This window comes from Drosophila willistoni, chromosome 3R (genome assembly GCF_018902025.1).
Source record: "Drosophila willistoni isolate 14030-0811.24 chromosome 3R, UCI_dwil_1.1, whole genome shotgun sequence".
NCBI classification, from domain to species: domain Eukaryota; kingdom Metazoa; phylum Arthropoda; class Insecta; order Diptera; family Drosophilidae; genus Drosophila; species Drosophila willistoni.
In genome coordinates this window covers 7,181,212-7,204,142 of record NC_061086.1, presented here as the reverse complement: position 1 = coordinate 7,204,142, position 22,931 = coordinate 7,181,212, and the positions used below count along the sequence as shown (strand labels likewise).

The following is a 22,931-nucleotide window of genomic DNA, read 5'->3' as shown; positions in this document are numbered from 1 at the left end:
TTTAAAAAGTCGCTTTTAATCATTATTGCCTACTTGCATGAGCGTATTGGAAAAATTTAAAGGCAAAGGCAAAATTTAAATGCACCCGCATCTCGTGTAATTAAAATGTAATATATAAATTTTAACTATTCAACAAAATTATTAGCCAAAGGCTTGCAGTTCATTTGAAACAAAATGGTTTCGCGCTAAAATGAATCGATTTAAAGGGACTTGGAAAATTTTCGTTTATAGCCCCAATCTAAAACTGTCTTTAGCCAAAATTTTAGTTCTCTCCAGTAGAATATTATAATTACCTCGTTCTTTCTGTTCACTTTAATGCATTTTAGCTACGTCCATGCAAATTTTCTGTTTTACTTTTCACCTGCTGCTCTGTCGAGGTCTTTAAGCGTTGTCAACTGAGCTTTGCGGTTCATGCCAATCGTAACCGTGGCACAATCCCAATTCCAATCAGGCCAGAGTGTACGGCACATGTCATGTTAATTGCCACACTCTGTACGAGCGTGTTTGTGTGTGTGTGCGTGTGTATCTGTGTGTCTGCTTGTGAGTGTAAATTGCCATTATGCTCATGTTTACTTAATATGTGGCACACAACCCACTGCTAGCAGCGAGAAATTCAGTTCCGGGGCGGGCACGCGACGCGACGCGAAGCTCCGCGTCAAGCCAATTAAAGCCAAATTATAGCAACGATTTTTAATGACATGCATCGTCAGACTCAGCCTCTCTTCAGTCAGTTGGCGGAAGATTTATGGGTGTGCCCAACATATAGCCGTCAGCAAGCGTTTAAAAGGAAAAAAATAACAAAAACAAAATGCAATACAAAAATCAAATACAAACTATACTAACATCAAAGACGGAAAAGCCGCCTCTAAGACTTAAGCGGGCATTTGCGATTGGTCGTTTAACAAGATTTCTACTTCATTTGCTGCTGCTGTTGCTGCTGGTGGTGCTGGCCGCCATGCAAACAAGTGGGAGTGGTGGGCCAACTCAAAGTTGTCTTCATAATTAGAAATAAGCGAGAGAGAGGAAACAAAACAAAAACAAAACACATTTTGCAGCAGTCTGGATCATGGCGCCAAAGTTTAATTCACATCGCTGGCCACGACACAAATCACTCAACTGTCAAACGCTTGTTTGATTAATTTGGTGTTAATAACGTTGCCTCACAGATTCAAAGATTTAAAAGATCCTGTCCCACCACCACAGCAATAGCAACTGCAACAACAACAACAACAATTGCAATTGCAATTAATGCTGCTTTGTACGCCCAACTTTGGTCATGGAGCGTGAACAGACCCAGCTGAGGATGCGCTGCCAGTGTCTTGGGTTGTGTTAATTGAAAGTTTGATTGGCCATATAAAGTGAGGTAGCCAAAGAAAAAAAAAAAACCAAAAACAAAATAACCGCAACACGACTCTGTCTTCGATTTGGTCTTACTTGTCGACTGATAGCCAAAAAGTTGCTTCTGCTTGGTCCTGGCCATAAAAGGCAACACACGCGTCGCTTACCTAAGCAGATGGCAAACGGTAGGAAGCAGGAGGAGAGTTGTAAAAAGTTCCTCCATGGGAGCATGGAAGTCACCACCAAATGACAAAACAGTTTTCGCTTTCCATCACAAAAAAAAAACCAAAAAATATAAGTAAGAGGTGTTTAAAATGCTAATTTGGTCAATGGCAACTGTACCACGTCTAGATCATCAGCCTGACATTTCCCATGGTTCTACAGTGGGTTAGGATTTGGAAACTTAAGTCTTAAATAATAAAAATCTTTAAAATAAAAGAGGACATTATATTTTATAAATTAAGTATGATTAGGTTAGTTGGAGAGGGGATAAAATAATATATACTTATCTTATACTTATCATAAAGATATTATAATTTATTACTTTAGAGAATTTTAAACTCATTGGGAATATTTTTCTATACTTTTACACTTTTTTAGCCACTGTACTACAATATATAACACAAGTGGTGTCATTGTTTTTCTTTTTTTGGGTATTTGTTTTTTCACACGACTTAATGAAGTCAAAATTTGAACTTTAAGTCGGTCTCACTTTGTTATGGAGATGTCCATGTTATACTATTGACTTTTGCTTACCATACCACCCACAGTTCGAGTCGTTATCGTAGCTACTAAACGTTGTATAAATACATACATACATACATACTTATACATATATGTAAGAACTTTTCCTGCACTTTGCTCTCTGTCTCTCATCGTTTTTCAATTTAACTTTTATGTATGTAAATAATCTGGCTTTCAACTTGTCTATCCGCCTGTCCATACATCCTTGTCAGTCCGTCTAACTGTCGCATCCTCAGCTGTTGCCCTGCCTTTGCCATGCCAAAAATGTCAAAATGTCAATTTGAAAACGTTTAGCAAAATCATTTGGCCAGCCAACAGCAGCCAGTCAGCAAGCCTAGCCAGCTAAACAGTGAGATAAAATATCTTTTTGGTCAATTGACTGTTGCCTGGCCGGGCAGCAGGCAGCAGGCGGAAGGCTGAGATGCTGGTAACCAGGTAGGCGTGGCAGCCAACTTTGACTCAAGTTGGTCAGGTGTAGGCCATAGGCTCGTTTGTCTGTCACTCGTTTTACATTTACCTTTCCTTTATGCAAATGCGAAATGCATTTCGTATTCGTTAAACAGTTGTGCAATTTACTCGCAAAATAGCGTATTTTTTTTGGGGGTTACATATACATAGATATATTGCATATATTTATTATTTCTTCCCTCCATTAAAGACCTCACCCAAAGATTTTTAAGAAGCCTCTTCTGTCTAGTTGACAGAACATACGACACTTCTGACAAATGTTGCTGACAAAAAAGTTTCTGCCTGTGTGTTTTTTTTTGTGTTTCTTGGTTTTGTTTTTGGCTGACAAGAGTCTCAGACATGCAATAGGCAAAGCATGTTGACAGCTCACAAAAAACAACAGAAAATAAAATACTAAAAAACAATTTGAAATTTTATGCAATTTTTCAGCGGCATTGTGTGTGCGGTAGTCGAAAAAAAAAAACTAAAAAACCTCAAAATTATACACCCAAAGTATTTCGACAAATTCAATGAGAAAATCTGCAATTTAAATAATGTTAACTGGCATTTTGAAATGTAGCTTACAGTCAAGACATCTTGGACAGATGCCCGGTTGCATCACACAAAAGATACGTATACATATATTTATATATATAAATGGCATATTAAATGAAACAATGGCAAATCAAAGTCCTTAAAGTATCAGATGTCGACAACAATGGAAAGAGAAAGTTATTGCAAATATAGAGCAAAAGGCTAAGATGAGAAAGATGAGTACTTGAATGAGGAGGCAAGGAGGCAAATTAAATTATGAACTAAATAATCAGTAGTCTTGGCAGAACTGATGAAATACTTTTAGTGAATGTATAAAGTATGCAAATTGTTAAAAAAACATTGAGAAAAACAGATAAAATGTAGGACGTTTCTGCAAGTAAAATTGGAATTGGAAAAGAAGGAGAAAGAAATGGAAAAGAAATGTATTTTGGGAAGAATTATCAATGCAAGTAGGCAGTCTAGTAATCAATGACATATACAAAAGAAAGCTTTTTACAAAATACCAAAAAAAAAACAATTCAAGATTTTTCTTTTTAAAGGACAATGCTAGTAGAGCTTAGTAAGGCAACACAGATGATTAATCGGAAGTAAGAGAGATAAACTTAAGGGCTGTGAAAACCCCAACGAACGAATGGAAATCTTAGCTCTTTCTTTTAAATAGCCTTTGTTTTACACATCCTACAATTGTATCTTCGATAGATCTAATTGTGAGTGTGAGATAAAGTTAAGAGGTATAATCAATAAGTATAATCAAAAGTATGTGTTACTTTCAATTAAAGGCCTTGTATACCAAACTGGATTTTACTTGTCTAAAAATCGATAAACTTACATAAATTCATTACATACCTATAACTGAAAAATTTTAAAATAATTTTTATTTTAATATACGTCAAATTTGTAGTTATCGATATGCCTTTTTCTTTTTTCTATTTATGTTAAATGAAATACAAAAAGGGAATACAAATACATAAATATAAATAAAATATTAAAACATAAATAAAACACAAGTCAACACGTTCGCGGAATAAGCAAAAAGCCCAGGCATAGACCGGAAAATGCACACTCACACACACAGTGGTAGACAAAATACACACACATACATATAAAGACACGCCCCCATAGCAAATGAATTCAATTTGAAATGAAAAATGGCGGCGATGATGAAGATGGCGACGCCACGTCCCTACCACGAAGAGGGAGTGGGTTGGGGTAAGGGCGACAGGTGTTGGTGCGTATGTATATGTGCGAAAATGGTGAAGAGCGAAGGAAAAACTTTATTAACATTTTTCGAATGCTGCACGTGCAGCAGCCACTCAACTGAGCTCCCCTTAGTCCCTCGTCTTGCCTCAATGTTGGTGTGTTTCTGTTTGGTTTTTTTTTTTGTTTTTAATGAAGTTTCCATAAATTGTGAAAATCGAACGTTAATCAAATAAGGCGCCAAAATGAAATAAAATATGCCTTAAATGGTCGCGTAGCGAAGCGACAAACTTCAGACACTTGGCCAAGAGTGAGAGAAGAGCAGAAAATCTGTCAATAAATCAATTAGTGTAATATAAATCAAGACGAAAAATCAAAATCAAAAACGAAACGAAACCTCAACGTCAAACCGAATCAGATTGATGTTTCTATTTCATAGCAAATCATATTTGTGGCTTCAATTAATTGCAACAAATTTATGTTCAGAGGGAGAATAAAAAAAAAAAAAACAAAAACACAGACAAAATGGAAAAACACAGGCCCAGAGCCACAATTAGCCAAACGACAGAAGCCAACAGCACACAACACACAAAACTCGACACACGGTGGCTCATAACTCACAGTATGACAATGACGACGCTTTGTGGTTGCTGGTTGCGGTGTGATGTGGCTACCTCTAACCCCTTGCATGGTGAAATTCAGTCAAAGATATATACATATATACACATGAAGCAACGTGTTTTTTGCAAAACTTTTGAAAATTCTGATGTGCAATGGGGCGTATGCAAAATGCCCAACAAAATGGCTAAAATTTAAGCGGTCTAACAATAAAGTCCAGAAATTTAGCTTGCAGCACCTGCCAAAAAATGTTCAATTAACACTAGGCAACCAAATAGTGAAACTAAATGAGGTTTACGTTTAGTTTCACTGCAACTTTAAATGAAGAGAATATATCCAAACAGACATTTATTAATAATGCATATTTGACTTAATGAACTCCCAACTTGGTTAGAGATGAGTCAAGGATGCTTTGTTAAAAAAAAAAGTGACAGGACTTATGTAAGAATATTTCTAGAAGACCAACAAACCAATATATATTGCAAACAATTATTGCCATCGCTTGCTGTTCTGTGTTTCAATTTTCTTCTGTTTCACTTTTCTCTCTACCTGCTTGGCAAATGATTTTGTGACATTTGACTAATGGCGGGGCATTAGTTCTAGCTGAAATTTCTTAATTTAACGTTAAGGCCACGCAATGGGGCTAAGAAGCAAAGAGCGGTCTGGCTGCGCATGCTGCATGCACCTAAAAAATAAAATTTTCCCACAAGTTTCTTTGAGCTTTATCTGCTCAAAAATTTGTCACAGCATATAAAAAGTTTTGCATTTTCATTTTTCGCTCTGGTTGCTTCGTTTTGGCATTTTCTTTGGCTTTTCTGCTTTATTTTGCGATGTTTTCTTCATATTTTTTGTTTTTTTTTTTTTAATCAGTCTAGCACCGAAAGAAAGATAAAAACTAAAGTTTTAAATTAAAGTTGTCGTGACAAAAAAAAGAAGGATACTTGCATCTTTGAAGTGCAACAGCAATAACATGAAATAATAGCAATTGCAATTATTAAGCAGATGTTGGCATTTTGTTGGATTAGGAAGAGGGTAAGAGAATGAAAAAGATATATGTACGTAGATATAGAATGCACAAGGATAACGGCAATGGCAACGGCAACGGCAACAAAGTCGCATTAACCTTTATATAACAATAACTTACAAGTGGCAAAAACTTGCAAGGCTCAAGGACTTGGCTTAAGTTCAAATCTTGGACAATTAGCGAATTGTGTAATTACTTGGACAGGTTAGACTGTAGTTTAGGGTTATGACAGGGCACTAAGCCACCAATTTGCCCACGCCGCTAATATCTCTTACTCTTATCTAATTTATAGAGAAATTTTACAGTCTTTTGCCAAAAATGAGCAAAAATCAAGGATATCTAAGAAGTTGGTTCGCCGACAAAAAACAATGAATCGAATTTCTTTCAAAACTGTTTCTGTTTACTAATTAATATTATTTTGTGGATGTTGTATTTCATTTTCCTAGCTAGTATCTATGCTGTCGTTTCTCTCTCTCTAATCTTTGCAGGAGATGTGACATTTTTGTATCCTGTTTTTAGTTTTCACATTGAATAACATTTTATTTTTGGATGTCACATTAAAAGCATTTCTGCACACACTCACACACATAAGATAAACCATGAAAATTTTAATGTTATCACTGATAAAGTTTTTGTTATAACATAATTTTAACTCTTGTTGGGTGAAACTCATGCAAATAGCTGAAATTTAAGTTTATGTGCCTTAAGGCTTAATACATACATATACACAGACTCGCACACACACATTTAGGCCAAATAGCGCCATCTTGTTTTTAGTTTTGGCCAAAAGTTGAATGCACGCAAATGAAACAAGACTGAGTCAAGGAAAACTCTCAACTATAAAGAAAATTGCATGTATCATAGAATGCTTTCAAATTGTTTTATAAAATGCATTAAAAAACAATTGCATAAAATCATACAAATTCTTGCATTCTTATTTTCTCTTTGGCTTGGTGAAGTTTTAAACGTTCTTAGTTGTCGATATGTTTATGTGATTAATATGAAGACATTTTGAATTTTATATAACTTTCAGGTATGTTATTGGAAAATTTTAATCCGTTCTAAGTATTTATCTAAGCTTGTATCTACATGTGTATGTATGTATGTTATTATTCGTTATCCAAATGTGTGTGTGTATGTGTATGTGTTTTTTTTTTTTTTTTTTTAATTCATTTATTTAACAATAATATAACAAAGTTAGATTAAGATGAAAGGGTATAGTGTGGAGAAGGTAGAAATGGAAAAGAAGAAGTGTTGGGTGCCAATTTAACCTGCGGGACTGCCGGGGGGTATTGCTTCGCAGGCTTAAAAGGCGGGCCTCATGCCCCTCAAGCGTTTCGCTGCCTCTCCAGGCGGCGAAGAGTGTCCATAACTTTTTTAGCAAATGAGCAGGCCGCAGACCACTTTTCTTGGCTAGCACACATTTTGTTGACAGTGTTCTCGACCGTAGGTAGTTCCCCAAAGGTTTCTTCGAGCTCATGGCGTTCACTCTGGAATCTTGGGCAGCAGAAAAGCACGTGCTCGGCATCCTCTACTACGCCGTTTTGGCATAGAACGCATACTGGGCTGCTTTCGTGCCCGAATCGGTGTAGATATGAGCTGAAACATCCATGCCCACTTAGCAGTTGGGTTAACTCGAACGTGACTTCGCCGTGACTTCTCGAGAGCCAGAGCTCCAGGTTCGGGATCAGCCGAAACGTCCATCTGCCTTTGGTTGAGGATGACCATCTTGCTTGCCATTCTTCTAAGCTCGCTCTTCTGGCTGCTCTTTTGGCCTCTTGTTTTGCCAGTGGCGTCCATTCGCTAGTTTGCCGTCTATTGTAGATGAACTGGGACTCCTTCGCCAGAAGATCGATAGGTGTCAGTCCAGCTATTACTAGCGCAGCCTCGTCTGACATTGTTCGGAAGCCTCGACACACTCGTATGGCTCCCAATCTATACGTTGCCTCGAGCCCTTGGCGATATGATTTCTGCCGCAAAGCCTTTGCCCAAATAGGAGCTCCGTAGAGCATTATTGATCTCACGACGTTTACCAGTAGTACCCGTTGCCGTTGGCTTGGGCCTCTGGAGTTGAGCAAGAACCGCGTAATGCAGCGGCCTATTTCTGCAGCTTTTATATTTGCGTGCTCCAAGTGTTCCTTGAAACTAAGGCGGGTGTCTATTAAAATGCCTAGATAGCGTATTGCCCTGGATGACTTTATTTTGCACGTATCCAGAGAAATTTCGGCTACCTCCACGACTTTGCGACTGCTGATCAAGACAGCTTCGGTTTTTTGGACTGCAAGCTGCAAGCCAACATTGTTTAGCCATCCTTTGACTATGTCGACTGCCACGGCCGTTTTGTCCTCCGTCTCATGTAGGTGCTTCGCTACCACCACTATCGCCACGTCATCTGCAAAGCCGACGATATGGGTTCCAGATGGTAGAGAAAGCCTAAGCACGCCATCATACATCACGTTCCATAGGATTGGACCCAGAACGGAGCCTTGTGGGACACCTCCTTTGACGACATGGGTGCGCCAGCCACTTTGGGTATTGTATCGCAAGATTCGATTTCGGAAATAGTCTTCCACCATGAGAACTAGGTACTCTGGTACCCGAAACTCCCGAAGGGAGCTTAGGATCCGACTCCAGTTTGCGGTGTTGAACGCGTTTCTCACATCTAGAGTGGTGACCAAGCAGTATTCTTTCTTGCCACCCTTCCATCGCTGGCCCTCGATGGCATTGCTGGCTATGCCAACTACCGTTTGTAGCGCGTCGATTGTGGACTTTGCGCGTCTAAACCCAAACTGCATCGGTGAGAGGTCGCCAGAGTGCTTGATGGCGGACTCAACTCTCTGCACCAGCAGTTTCTCAAACAGTTTAGAGATCGAGTCTAAAAGGCAGATTGGCCTGTATGCTGATGGGTCCTCGGCTGGCTTGTTCGGCTTTGGTAGAAGCACCAGATTTTGTAATTTCCAAATGTCTGGAAAAATGCCATCGTGCATGCATTTGTTGAAAACTTCTGCAAATTTTCCGGGCTGGAGGCGTGCGGCCAGTTTTAGCGCCTTGTTTGGTATCGCGTCGGGGCCTGGAGCCTTTCGATCCTGTAACTTTGCGGCGACTGCCAGAATTTCATCGGGGCTAATGTCGCATACGTCCCGTGTGGTAGCGATCCGAGTGGGTCTTGGCGATATAGCTGAGCAGTTCGGGAACAGTGTCTCCACGATGAGCTTCATTTGGGATTCGTTTGGAGTCACGGGCTTGTTTGCGTTGAGCTTCTTCATGGCCACTTTATAAGCAGCCCCCCAAATATCGTTCTCGGCGGCGTTGCACATTTCTAAGAAGCAGTTGCGTTTACTCTCCTTAATCGCGAGTTTTAGTTCTCTTCGCCTAAGCTTGTATTGGGCCTGGAGGCTAGAGAACTCTGGCATTCCACGCGCTCTCTGGTATTGTCGTCTGCATTGAAGGCACCTCCTCCTCGCCTCGCTTATAGATGCGTTCCACCAGTAGACAGGAGCCTTTTGCTTGCTGTGGCATCTACGGGCAGCCATACTGGCATCACAGGCTGCTAGTACGGCGTCTACTAGCGTTTTAGCGAACTTATTTGCGTCGCCAGTGAATTCTGGGATTCTGAAGGATTCCTCGAATGTTGTAATATTTAGAGTATCCACTCTAAACATTTTAGCGTTTTGGTCTGTGGTTACGTTTTCTGCGGGACCGCTGCCGATAGTGAACAAAATGGCTTGATGGTCGCTAGCCGTATAGTGGCTGCTCAATTGCCAGTTGGTCTGTGCTGCTATCTGCCGGCTTGCAAATGTGACGTCAATCACTGATCCGTAGCCAGCTCTGCAGAACGTGTGTTTGTTGCCCGTGTTTATCACAACAAGTTCGAGTGAGGCGAGGCTCTCAAGAGTTGTGCGGCCCCTGGAGTTTGTTCGGTCACTACCCCATTCAGTGGACCACGAGTTGAAGTCGCCTGCAACGATTGTTTTGCCCTTTCCTCTTGCATCCAGAGCCAGCTGGTCCAGTGTCGACTCGAATTCTTGGAGAGTAAGACTTGGTGCCAAGTAGCAGCTGTACACCCATATGTCGCCTATGTATGCTCTGACAAATCCTCTATTTGCGTAGATGTGCTGCAAAGGCGGAGTACGATTGCCGCACAACCAGATTGCAGCTTTCCCTGAAGAGTCTGTTGCCCATGAGCTGCCAGGCCGAATTCTATATGGCTCGCTCAGAATCGCCACGTCTATATTTTGCTCCCTTACTGATTGCGCTAGTAAATCATGCGCCGCCGCACAGTGATTCAGATTTAATTGTAGAAACTTCATAGCGTTTGCTGCTGCTTCGCTCCTGCACTCGCCATTGGGCAACGTCGGCTGCCAGTGTAATGCCCCACCTGTTGTCGTTTGGCGTCTAAGCAGTTGAAGCAGACTGGAAAGTTGCTGCATGAGGCTGCCTTGTGATCTGTCGCCCCACATTTGAGGCACCAATTGGTGCGATCTATTGAGCTATTGCACTTTGCCGCCGTGTGGCCGAAGTTTAAGCATTTGTAGCATCTTTGCTTTGATTGCCGTTCCCGAATCGGGCAGAGCGTCCATCCTATTGCTATTTTTCCCATCTTGAGTAAGGAGTCAGCAGTCGAGCGCGGCATGTATGTGTATGTGTGTATCTGTATGTGTGTCATCCTATTAGATGAATTATGTTTGGGAAATGAAAATCTATGTTTCTTTGTCGCCTATGGAACTTACGGAAAATTTCAAAAATTTAGTCCCCGTCTTTACGAGAGAACTAGAAGATTATAGAACAGTAATCAGTTAGAATTTGAAGAACTCTTTCCTTAATTAATGAGCTTCTTTAGTATTCCTGTAGACTAGATGCTCATTTATAGACTTTGACAATTTTAATTATAAGTTTAGATAATTCTTCTTTTTTTTCAGATTCAGTTTCCCAGCCATCTAAATTTATAAAGTTTTTATTATTCTACAACAAAATTTTAACTTTAAAAATTCTTCGTCATGCCAAGACTAGCAAACATTCAATGAGATCTCAATCATTGGAGCACGTACTCCTGGTCCCTCTCAAGTAGCTCCAGCTCAAATTTTCATTTAGATATAGCCCCACATGTCAGACGCCATTTTTGGGTAGAAATCTTCATTAAATCAACTTCCAGGCGATTGCACAGAGAGCCAAAGAAACTTTACGAGCCGCAAAGTAAATGATTTTCATTTTTTTCCTTTCGTTTTTCGCCTTTTTGTTTTTTCTTTGCTCTTTTTTTTCATAAAAGAAAAATTTACGCATTATCGCATAAATACTTATGAAGCGAGGAGGTTGAAGTTGAGGAGGTTGCCCAATTTTTACCAATTAACAGGAGCGCAATCTCACGTACATCGGCCATGCGTTTGTCCTCTTTATAGAGGGCCTGGTTTGGGGTGCCTGTGGGAAGGACTGGTGGAGTACGCTTTCAATTTCGCGTTGCTTTTTATGGCTTTTCGGCCTTCTCTCTGCCTCTGCCTCTGCTTGTCTGCCCCCTTGTTGGTCCATATCGGCCTGGCGCATATCAGTCGTTAAAATGCTTCTCATAATTTCGCTTATGTGCGTGTGACATTTAGCACTGAACGACCAAAAGGTTCTTATGGGGGGTGGGGGGCGTTGGTAAACCGTGGCAACCTCCTCGTGATGGCCATTATTTTAAACTGTTGACTCAAATGCCAGCGATTCGCTTTTTGTGTACAGTGGTTGATTGTGGTTGATCAAGTGCTCTATTAAATTGATTTTGATTAATACTTATCCAAAAGTAATCGAAATTTGATGATGATTGTATGTGCACAATGTTTATTAAATTAAAGCTTCCAAGAGATGTTAAATGTTAATTCATAATTCTTATATCTATGTATTACCAAGAGGGTATGCTTATAAATAGACACAATATTGTTTATCATATTTGTCCGCTTTTGTTATAATTCACTAAAAATCTTAGCTTTAAAAATATGGATTGAGCCATAGCCATTCTAAAGTCATACCAAACAAAAACTCTGCTGCTGATATGATAACTTCCGTTTTGGTCTATTCTTTCCCATTGTACTAGGTGAGCGGCATATTTCCAACATTTTTTGTGAGGGCCAGATGCTGGAACTCGAAAATTTATAAATTTTTCACACTCAATAATGCAAAAATTTGCTGGCACAGAAGAAAAACCCAACGATGGAGTTTTGACTCTCTCACTCCATCTCTTTTGTTTTTCAGCTGCTCTTTTGCCTATGCGTAATGCGAAACGAAAAGAACAAAAAACAACAAAAAATAAAAGGGAAACGGAAAAATTGGCAAGTTTTTTGGCATGCCAAACATTTGCGTGGCAGCAAGCAGATTCAGAGCCATAACCTTGCCAGTTAGCAGTCACCTGGTAATTGCCATTGGCGTCAGCGTTGGCGTTTGCATTGGATTTGGCTTCGCCGTTGGCGTTGGCGTTTGTTGAGCTGATGTTGACGCTGGGGCACGTTTCGATTTGCAGTCAATGAATGCGCCTCGTAAAGTCGTGTAACACTGGTTTTTTCCTCTTATTTTTTTTGTTTTTGCCTTTGCTTTGTTGTTGCTTGTAATTTGCATTTCATGTTAGGCCACCCACACTGCAGCATTAGCACCGGTTGACTCAGTTTTCATTCATAAAACAAGCTCGGGTCTCTGGTTCAGGTGTTGAGTAACTCCTCCGCCTCATTTGGCATTCAAAGTGCAAGTGCATTTTCACAAAGACGTGAAATCAATCAGTGGGAAAGATAGAGATAGATAGAAAGCGATTGAAAAGACTTGAAGTGAATTTAATTGGGCGTGTGGAAATCTTTTTGTTAATTGCATGTTGAGCTGCACTTTTGTTGTGCGACAAAACATTTATCAACTCTCTGGCTCTCTGGGCTCTTTTATTGCTTGTTAATTGCCTAGCAGAAGCACAAGCAGAGTCCGCCCATGCCATGCACCTGCCCATGCCATGACACGCCCACTTTTCTGTATTTTCCTGCCATTTGCCTGGACTAAAGTGTTGCCGTGGCACTTGTGGTTGTTGTTGTTATGGTTGAAAATGTATTTAGCCTGTAGACTGAATTTTGTGGTCAGGAAAACGTATGGAAATCCTTTATTAAGTAAGAAATGAAATCGTGTCAGTCCTTTTTTGGAAAAGTTTCTTTTTTCCTATATCCTATTTTGAATCCATTCTTTGGAAGCTGTATTTTTCAAACTCTCTAATCAATTTACTTTATTCGATCCTGAAGAAGTTTTATCAAATGTTTTCTGACTTTTTCCTTTTAAAAATCTTACAACTAATAATAATATTCTAATTAAGACTTACATCGACTAGTGTATTTACTATTGAAATAGTACTTTATTTCATTTATTCAAGCTTTTTGGTCAAAGCTCACGCCATCATCTCTAAGGTTTTTGTCAGTTATCCGGCAATGTTATTACCTGCTCGGATGGATATGCAACTAGAGCAAATGAGAATAGGTTGGCTAACCGATTGCCAAGCCCCGTTAGCTGAAGGCGTGGCAAATTTTGTTGCAAGTGCAACTTAAACAGAACGTTCTGTTTGGTTTTCTGCAAAGCCAGAAATGGTGACAAATAACTTGGATTGGGTCTACATCTACCCTAACGTTTGCTAGAATCCCTACCGTACCCTACCCGTGCGTTTCCCTCCAAATACAGTCATCATTTTGTACTGCATTCTCAATGTGTGTTTTTGTGGGTGAGTGTGTGTTTGTATGTGAGAGTAAGCTATGTTGATTAATTGAACTTTAATGAAAAGATTTATGTGGTTGCATTATTAAAAGAGAGCAAAACCATCATGACACCGAGAAAGGGAGGGATAAAAGTGGGGAAAGAAGTAGATACAAATGCATACAGATTTTTGGTCTAATTGCCTGCTGGCCTTTAATGATGTGTTTGTGTGCGGGGCTTTAAGGGAAAGTACATAATATGCGATAAAGTTGTAAAGTAAAAGTTAGGAATTGAAATCAAAGTTGAGTAAATGATTTCTATTAAATTAAATATTAAATTTGTCTAACCACATTTATTTATTAAGTTCTTTGGCAATATTTATTAAGTATAAAGTCTGTTAATAATCATTTCTACATGGAACTCTGCTCAGTAATTTGCAATTGTGCGTTAGCAACTGGCTCATACTTCATAGTATACCCTGAAGGATAATAATTTTATTTCCTTAAATTATAAATTGACTTCTCTTAGATAAATTGATCAGCTATCGCTGAATACGTTGCCAGTATCTAAATTTTGATAATTTTTTAAACACTTTTGAGTGTTCTCTATATATGAGAATTATGTACTTTAATCAAAATTGAATCAAAAAAATTTCTTCATGGCTTACAAGTCTCGAGTATTTTCTAATGATGGCCTCATATCGATCTCAAATTCCAACCCTGTTTGTTTGGTATGCAAAACGCATTTTGAGACTGCATTTTGTGTGCTTGCGTCTCTATGGTCGTTTATCATTTAATAAGCCTTGTCAAAAAAGACAATTTCTATAACTCATTACGTCTGACTGCTCTATATTAAGCAAATACTTAGGTCTCACTCTTTACCCGCACGTTCCTTATCTATTGCCCACACTCATATCTAATTAATATTCTTCAGTGATTATTGCTGCGAGATTTATGCGGCAATATGTAAAATATTTCTTCTTTGTTTTTCTGTTTTTTTTTTGTTTGGTTTTCTGGCGTCACTTCTCATTGTTTTCTTCAACAACAAATTGCAATTGCAGCAGTTTATGCATATTAATTTCCCAAGCAGCTGACGTAGACAATGTTTCTGTAGCTGCTCTTGTGTTGCTGTGGTTTGGCACGAGCTGCAATTGCAGCTACTTGAGTTCACCGCATCTCTGACAGCAGCTGTAGCAGCTACAACAACAACAACTGGAACAATGCACTTTCAAATGATAATTGTTACAACTTTTATTGCTGATATTGCCAGCAACTGTTGCCGACTTACCACTGTTGTTGCTGCTGGTAGTTGCTGCTGTTAGTACTCTTTCCGGCAGCAACATTGTGGCCTGTCTGGTTTGCTGTTATGATTATGGCATTGTTATTGGCTTTTTATTGTTTTTGCATTTGTTTTGTCTTCTTGTGTCTTTGCTTACTTTAAGGCTTTAAGCGTTTGCATATATTTATTGTTGTTCTTGTCGTAGAATCCTATGGAAAATAGTACTCGCTGTGTACAAACATTAATGTCATTCCTCCAATTGTTTATGTGTTCAGAGCCTACTATAATTTGTCTCCCTTATCATACCCCATATAAATAGTCTCAGATTGATGTATTAGGATTTTTAAAATCTTCTTATTCTAGACAAACGAAATCAGTTTCAATATTAGCAGTTTATATCATGAAATTAGACATTAGAATTCAAATTAGATTTAAAATTGTTGCTCAGATCAAAAAAATTTGAGTAAAAAATAAATTAAGAATATCATCACTTTATAGAGGATAACCATTAGTCGACTCTTGAAAGAATTTTTATTGGTTTTTGCTTTTTTATGCATTATTGTTGCCCATGCAAAAGTAAAAACATTTTGTGTACGCCACGCCCCCCACCGCCTCTTCACTTACACAAAAGCGTGGCACTTGAACATGAGGTTTTTTTTTGTTTTCTGTGTTTGGTTTTTATTTATTTTGGTTGTCCACTTTTATTGTTTTGTGGTCCGCATATTATATTTGGGCAATTCGTGTTTAATAATTTTGTTTTTTGTTCGCTTATATTTATTTTGCTCAATTTTGATTTTTGGTCTACCTAATATTATTTTGGTTGGTTTGTATTGATTTTCAATTTAAAGATTCTTTTTTCGATTTTGTTTTGCGCTGCCCGAATTGGCTGTGTGATTGTTTATGTGAGTTCAATTCAATGGCAAAAAAGTCACATTTTAATGGCTGTGAGTTGAAGGCTCCAAAAGGCAAAAGTTTTTCAATATATTCTATGCATATTTATTTAAACAAAATGTAAAAGTTAAAGCACGTATGTGTATGTCTTTACATACATACATACATATTGAATGAATGTCAGAGGCTGTCGCTGCTGCTACGGCTGTCTTTAATGGCATTTCAAAAGTTAAGATGGGCAAATACATACTTACTTGAGGCAAAATGGGCCCATATGAGCATAAGGACTTCATAATCGATTTAAATCATCTGCTGGGGAAAAAAGTGAACCTTTTTTTTTTCCAAAAATAAAGATTTTTATTGACTCAAGAATGTTTATTTTAAAATAGAGAGAATGATGTCTTTAAGTATTTTATTTACTTTTCGGTTTTCATTGTGTAGCCCAAAGGTATTTTAATCTTCATAGGTATGCTGTATAGCAAAGAGTGGCTAAGAAGGTGTTAAACATTATTCAAATACTTATTCCAATTAATTTATTCGTTGTTATTCGCTCAATGTCGTCTACATTATCATTATCTAAATATAATCTTCAAACTCATTTGGCATACGCAATAATTTGATACAACTGCAAGATATTCGCATCTATACAAAGAAATTATATGCAGATAATTCATGTATATATATGTACTCTGATATTTCAGATGAACAACTTTGTATGCGACGTGTCACTAAGCAGTTTTCAGCTAATTGACACTCAACATGGCTTCAAGTATTTTGAAGTTAATTGTGTGTCGATGTCAACTCTTAACACCCACCGCCAATCCTCCCCCCAGTTACGCCATCACCCTATCAGCCCCATCTGCTGATACTCACTCCTTTTTTTCTGCTGCAAGTATCGGCTACCGAATTCCGCCATTCAATACACATGTTTGTTGAATATTCTGTTTTGTCCAGTATTTAAATTGCCTTGTCGTTTGTTTAGTTGTTGCCGTTGTCAATGGATGTTATTGGTTGCTGCTGTGCTGCAGTTGACATTTTATCGTTACACCTGCAATTTTTCTATTGCCACGCATTGCAAATATACCAAAAAAAAAAAAAATAACATAACAAATAGCAAATAGAAAACGCCAAAAGTCAGAAATGTCTAAACAATAACAAAACAGAAAACAAAGCTAAAATTAAATAGAATTAAGAGCTGCAATATCAGTGATTTGAATCATTCCAAAGTTTCTATACTCTAATATATTTATTCTAAATCATCATTTTATTTATTTAAGCAAGAAAAATATAATAATGACATGGAGACGATCTAAGATGTTCTATAGTTTCTTGAATTAATGGCTCCATTTAATCCCTATCATATCCTGCAAATGTCATTGAAAAATCCTAGATAACAAAAATACTCCCTCCAGTGAAAGGATATGGTAAGTAACTTTTATTTAAAAGCAAATCAATTAAAATCTGTATTTTTTTACCCTTTAATATTGATAAAATACATGAATAAAATGAAGACAAGACTCAAGAAATTTTATGTTCGTTATAGAAATTCTTCTCTAATGGCAACAAAAACAAAAATATAAGCCACAGGAAACAATTGAATTGTAAAATTAAAATTTTGTTACGTTTGAAATGCTAAAAGGCCTTTTCTCGTTGGCCTCTGTCATGTCGATTGGAAAAATTGATAAAAATTGCACAAATTAAAAGATGCTAGTGGTAAAATAACTTCAAAGTTTTGTTTTGCTGCCCATTAAATTGAGTGCTTTTAATACTTGATGTTAAAATAAATAAAGAAGTTTCGCAGAGAATAGAATATGAATGAATTGAATGAATGCTCTTTTACTGCGTGCTTTAGTTTGGGTAAGGTTGATGTCTTGAATGTAGATTAGTGTTAGAAACAAAAAACCACACTTGAATTGAATATACACTGTGGACTGGACTTTAGCTAACCATAACGGATTTCACACTGATTTTATACCCAAATGAATAACGGCAAATGGCATGGCATGTCATGGCTCATTGTTTTCCACCAAATTTGCCGTGTGCTGTGCGATTACGAACATTTTCCTGCATGTTTAGACGCATAAATAATTAAAATGTTCGCATTAGTTGTTGCTCTCTCTCTCTCTCTCGCCAACTCTCTATATCACTTCGACCCACCTCCTATTCGCTCAGTCATGTTGCCAGCTCAAATTTCAATGAGCACTCTAATTGTTTTTAAGTGTTTTTCCAGGCAGCAACAACAACAACAACAACAATTCACTGCAACGCAAATGAGCCGTAATTGCATAATTCTAATTTAGCGTCAAGTTCTAAGCACCAAAAACATGTTGTCTACAATTTATGCAAATGCATGGGTATGTACATGGGCGTAACAGAAGAGGATAATAAAATGTATACAAATATAAACAAACATATAGAGGCAACATCTTGGACAGGTTAACAATTTAAAACGAATGTATTGGTCTTAGAACTGAGTTTTTAAATAAGATTATTTTTTTTTTGCCACAAATGAATATGATCTTCTGTTGAAATAAAAAAATCAAGTACTTAAATAACTTAATTTTAACTGCCTTTTGGTAATATTTCTTCATATTATGTAATGTTATGTATTTCAAATACCGCAAAATCCCGCCTTAAATACTTTGCCACTTTTACCCTACCATAATCTCCAACAAATTAAAATCTTACAAGATTTATTTTTCATAAAATTCTGACTAAAACCTCTACTAAGTTCCTTACTAAGTTAAAGGCAGACATCTATGTGTCCTTACCAAAGAAAGTGTTGGCATATTTAATTCCTAAGTGGGTGTTTCTAAAACAGTGGACTGCATTTTGCTATACTCTACTTGATAGTTCAGTGTTAGTCTAAGATTGCTGGGTCGTTAAACAGCCAAGCAACCATAAGTGAGTTAAACTAGGTGGGCTGGAAATACTTAAGTATAAGAAAGGACGTGGGAGAGATTTGGCTACAAGTAATAAATTGAAAATTTTGTTAGTAAAAAATGCTAAATTTGTAGAAAACTTGACCTTGAATCAAAATTTCAATCCTATTCATTTGGACGATTTTGTCATTTGGATTTGATATTTAAATGCATATTTGAGTGTATGCATGTTCAAATATATATATTTATAAGCGTCTGTATGTTTTGGGTGAGCTTAAATCCATATTGCGACACCTGTACAAAGCAAATACCAATTAAAGGCTTTTCACATGCAGAGCCACGTTATTGGTCTGGGTCTAGAGCCTGCTTTAACCACACTCCCTTGTTCTGCCACCTTGGAAATACTTTGCAATGGCGACAAACAAATTTACATACATAGTGTGGGCATGGACGTGTGTATGAGTGTGTGTGAGTGTGTGAGGGAGTGAGCAAGAGTGAGTGTCGCGTACAAGCTACAGACCATTTAAATGGCCGGTCCTTTATGTGTACCCGAAACAGTTACCTGGCGATCGGCTTATTGAACGACCACGTTGAGAGGGAAAACCAGTGCGAGTTACCAACTATCCAACCAAGCATTACTATGAGCAAGTCAAACAAAGGGAACGAGGAAATCACAAGAAGCAAGACCGTCATGGCCTGGAAATTTGTAGCCTACTTAAAAGATTACAGCAGCAACTGCACCTTGGCCGGCTTTAACTATATAGCCAATAGCAAGTAAACTTTTTTTATTTTATTTTTTATATTGGTTGTTTTAAAATTATGAAAACAATCTTTCCTCTCACACAAACTCACGCAGTTTGCATCCAACGGAAAGGATATTCTGGTTACTTTGTGTTTTACTTTCGGCCATGGGTTGCTATCATTTAATAAGCGAATACCAACGCGATTTTCCAATACGTGCTGTAAGCATTGTCTATGAGAGTTTACCTCCATTCGCTAAATGGAAATTTCCCACAGTGAGTGTCTGTGAAATAGTGTATAAATATGATCTGGGTCGTGATGTAGTAGAGTATGTCAAAGGGTATGATGAATGGTCAAATGAGAAAAACAAATAACAATTTTAACGTGTATTTTCAGTCTGGGCACCGATGAAAATGGTGAATACAATTATGATGTGGAAACATATATATCCTTAATGTTCTTCCCCTATCAATATCATGAGGGGACAATCAAATCACACTGCTATCCGTACGAGAAATGCGACGAATGTTCAAAGTGTCCGAGAAATGATTATAGAAAAATGGTCCTTATGGTAACACATATTCCTTTCCTTTTAAGTATTTAATATAATGATTTATTCATAGTTTGGAGCCAACTGCACAGATATGTTTATTGAGTGTAAGCTATCGAATAAGATGTTCGATTGTTGCAAATATTTTCTACCATTGATCACACCCTTCGGACGATGTTTTATGCTCAATTCGTTACAAAATAACAAGCGAAATTCCGAGCATTGGTTGCCCATGATTTTGGATCCAGCGACACAGACAGCAACTATGCAATTGCTAACACATCGACCAATGCAAATAACCTTACACAACGAAGAGGATATACCGCATACGGCATTATCTGGTGTAGGAGTTAGTATTAGCGATCCCGGCCAGCATAAGACACTCCATTTTCAAATGGAAGCCATGGAAAATGATCCGGATGTTCATGAAATTGATCCACTAGCTAGAAATTGTTATTTTACCGAAGAGGTGCCAGCGACAAGTGTGTTCAGAGCATATAGTTTCACAACATGCATCAGTGATTGTGCCAGGCGTTTTCAAATGGAGATCTGCAATTGTTCGTCGTATACAATGAATCCGTTTGGCGATCCTCGTTATCCCGACTGCGATTACAATGGAAATTTATGTTTGGAAAGTAATTCGATTGTTAAGCCAGATGCTAAGCTGTTGCTCAACTATAAGAAAGGGAAAAAGAAATGTTATTGTTTGCCCTCGTGCAGTGAGGGTGATTTAAAAACCATTTATGAATCGGTATCAGAGTGAGTATGAGATAACTTTCTATAGCTAGTGTGATGATGTGGACTTGAAAAACTTCTTACAGCTTTAATTCTAGCAGCAAAGCTCGCAATGTCACATTGACAATGCCAGTTTGGCCAACCGATCAATATCGACGACAGGCTCTGCGCACTCGTCTGGATGTTGTCGTTACCATGGGTGGAATGCTTGGCCTATTTCTGGGTGCCAGTATACTGAGCGCCATTGAATTTATCTACTATTTCACTTTGCGAGCGGCTAATACTCTAAGGATGGCTAAAGCATCTGTTCAGAAATAAGCAATTTCTAGCATAAATTTATGAATTTGGCTAAATGCATTCAATTTTTTAGTTGAATTAAGTAGAAAAGTATCCTATGACCTCACTCATTCGCTTTGGTCACATGTGGCGTATGCGCAATTTTAAATTTTTATTAAATATTTGTTGGTTCTCCGGTCACTGCAATGCGCATTAAAAATGCAACCGTGGCATGCCATCAGGATGCCAAGGATACCAGAATGGTGAAAGAGAAAGAGAGAAAGAGAGGTCAAGCAAGAGAAACGAAAATCAATGAAACTCACAATATTTCGCCAAGTCAGAGACCCAACGGCAATTGCATTTCTCTAGTTTCTTCTCGTCTGCATCCTCCTCTGTTGCTACTATTTCCTGCTGCTCCGACTCCAATTGCTGTCCATTTAGCACTTTGGCACTCAACTCGGCTTCAGGCTTAATGTGAGAATTTCATTTGCAATCTTTTTAAATATTTAAAAGTCCCAGAAACAATAGAATGAGTTTTCCCAAAAGTAGGCTCTCACACTAGGTTAGAGAAATGTAATCACATTAATTTCTTGTCTCTCCTCTTATTCGGTCAACCAAAAAGCACAAAACAAAGAACAAAACAAAAAACCCCAAAAAAGGTTAATTAATTATGCGCTACACCAATTAAGGAGTTGGCCAAATGGGCATATGCTTTTAAGCTGATGGTCAAATCTAATTTATTTACTTTAAAATGCAAACAAAACAAGATGAAAATATTTTCATTTAGTATATGCCATTTCAAAGGTAAATTCTTTTTTTTTTAAAGAGTTTTGCAAATGTTTGAATAATTGCATTAAATAAACACATTTTTATATTAATAAATTAAATGAAATGCTGTTTTATTCTAACTTTAAATTACCTACCTTTAAGTATGAAAGTTTTGCATGCGGTTTCATTCCGAAAAGCACAACCCATAAGAAATAAGCCAAAAATTTTCAAGAAACGAGACAAATCTTTTTCGCTGCCACAAAGTAAGAAAAAAGTCAGCTTTTTCCTCACACAAAAGGTCATAAATAATGCTCTCATATTTTTATATTTGTGTACACTTAAAGAAATGCCACTGAGAATATTAGAAAAAAGAAGTTTAAAAATTTAAGACAGAAAACGTGAATTTTAGCTAAAGAGAAATACGCATTAACTTATCTTGATATTTGAATCAATTTATTAACTTATTGCTAACAAAATATTCTTTTTGTTTGATCTTTATTTTTTTGTATATATATCTAGGAAATTTATCTTACTGCAATCGGAAGCTAAGATCACCATCATTTGAACAAAATTTTAAATTTATAGATGCTTCCCACAAAGTTGGCCAAATTTTTGTATGTGTGGTACTTATTCACTTTTATTTTCATTCGGAGAAAAAAAAGAAGCGTTTTATTTTCATTTCACTTTGGTTAGATGGTTGAACTTTTTGTTTTGCCTTTTACTTTTATGCATTCATATTCGCATTCACATTCACGTTCATAGTTATTCATATTTGTGTTGTGTATTTATGATGGAAATCCAACGTTTATTCACTCAAAGCAGGTTCTAAGTGCAACATCAGCGGAAAGTGAAAGTGTCCAGCAGAAAGGTTGTTTGTTGTTTTGGCTGTTTTGTGCTTTCCTTTTTTTCCTTCCTTTCTGATTCGCATTTTTTTCAGTTTTATATCATTTATCAAGCTCAGCGGGTGGGTATGGGGTGTGTAAGTCGGGCGTGAGTTGGGTATGTAAAGGGAAGAAGAAAAAGTAACATTTTTGTCATGTTAAACTGTCAGAGTGCGCATTTAGTCATTACTTATATTCTCGCCTCCCTCCGTCCACGTCCCCTCGTCTTTCTTTACTTCTTCTTCATATGCTTTCGTAACAGTCAGTCTCATGCAAATGCAACATACAATACACAGAGAGGAAAGGACACACCTATACTTACA

General features: G+C 37.6%; 1 protein-coding gene across 1 annotated transcript; it reads left to right on the top strand.

Moving 5' to 3' along the window:
- Window positions 1-19,289: 19,289 nt before the first annotated feature.
- On the top strand, window positions 19,290-21,001 carry LOC6651284 (degenerin-like protein unc-105). The gene is made up of 5 exons (XM_002073099.3): window positions 19,290-19,431; window positions 19,514-19,738; window positions 19,795-19,969; window positions 20,022-20,707; window positions 20,770-21,001. The coding sequence occupies exons 1-5, from the start codon at window positions 19,298-19,300 to the stop codon at window positions 20,999-21,001; spliced, it is 1,452 nt and encodes a 483-aa protein (XP_002073135.3). The 5' UTR covers window positions 19,290-19,297.
- Window positions 21,002-22,931: the final 1,930 nt, after the last annotated feature.

Excerpts from the sequence above, each read along its gene's own strand:
- LOC6651284 (XM_002073099.3), top strand. The coding sequence starts at position 19,298 with ATGAGCAAGTCAAACAAAGGGAACGAGGAAATCACAAGAAGCAAGACC. Across the intron at positions 19,739-19,794 it reads GTAGTAGAGTATGTCAAAGG|TCTGGGCACCGATGAAAATG; the intron begins GTATGATGAATG and ends GTGTATTTTCAG. Across the intron at positions 20,708-20,769 it reads ATTTATGAATCGGTATCAGA|CTTTAATTCTAGCAGCAAAG; the intron begins GTGAGTATGAGA and ends AACTTCTTACAG.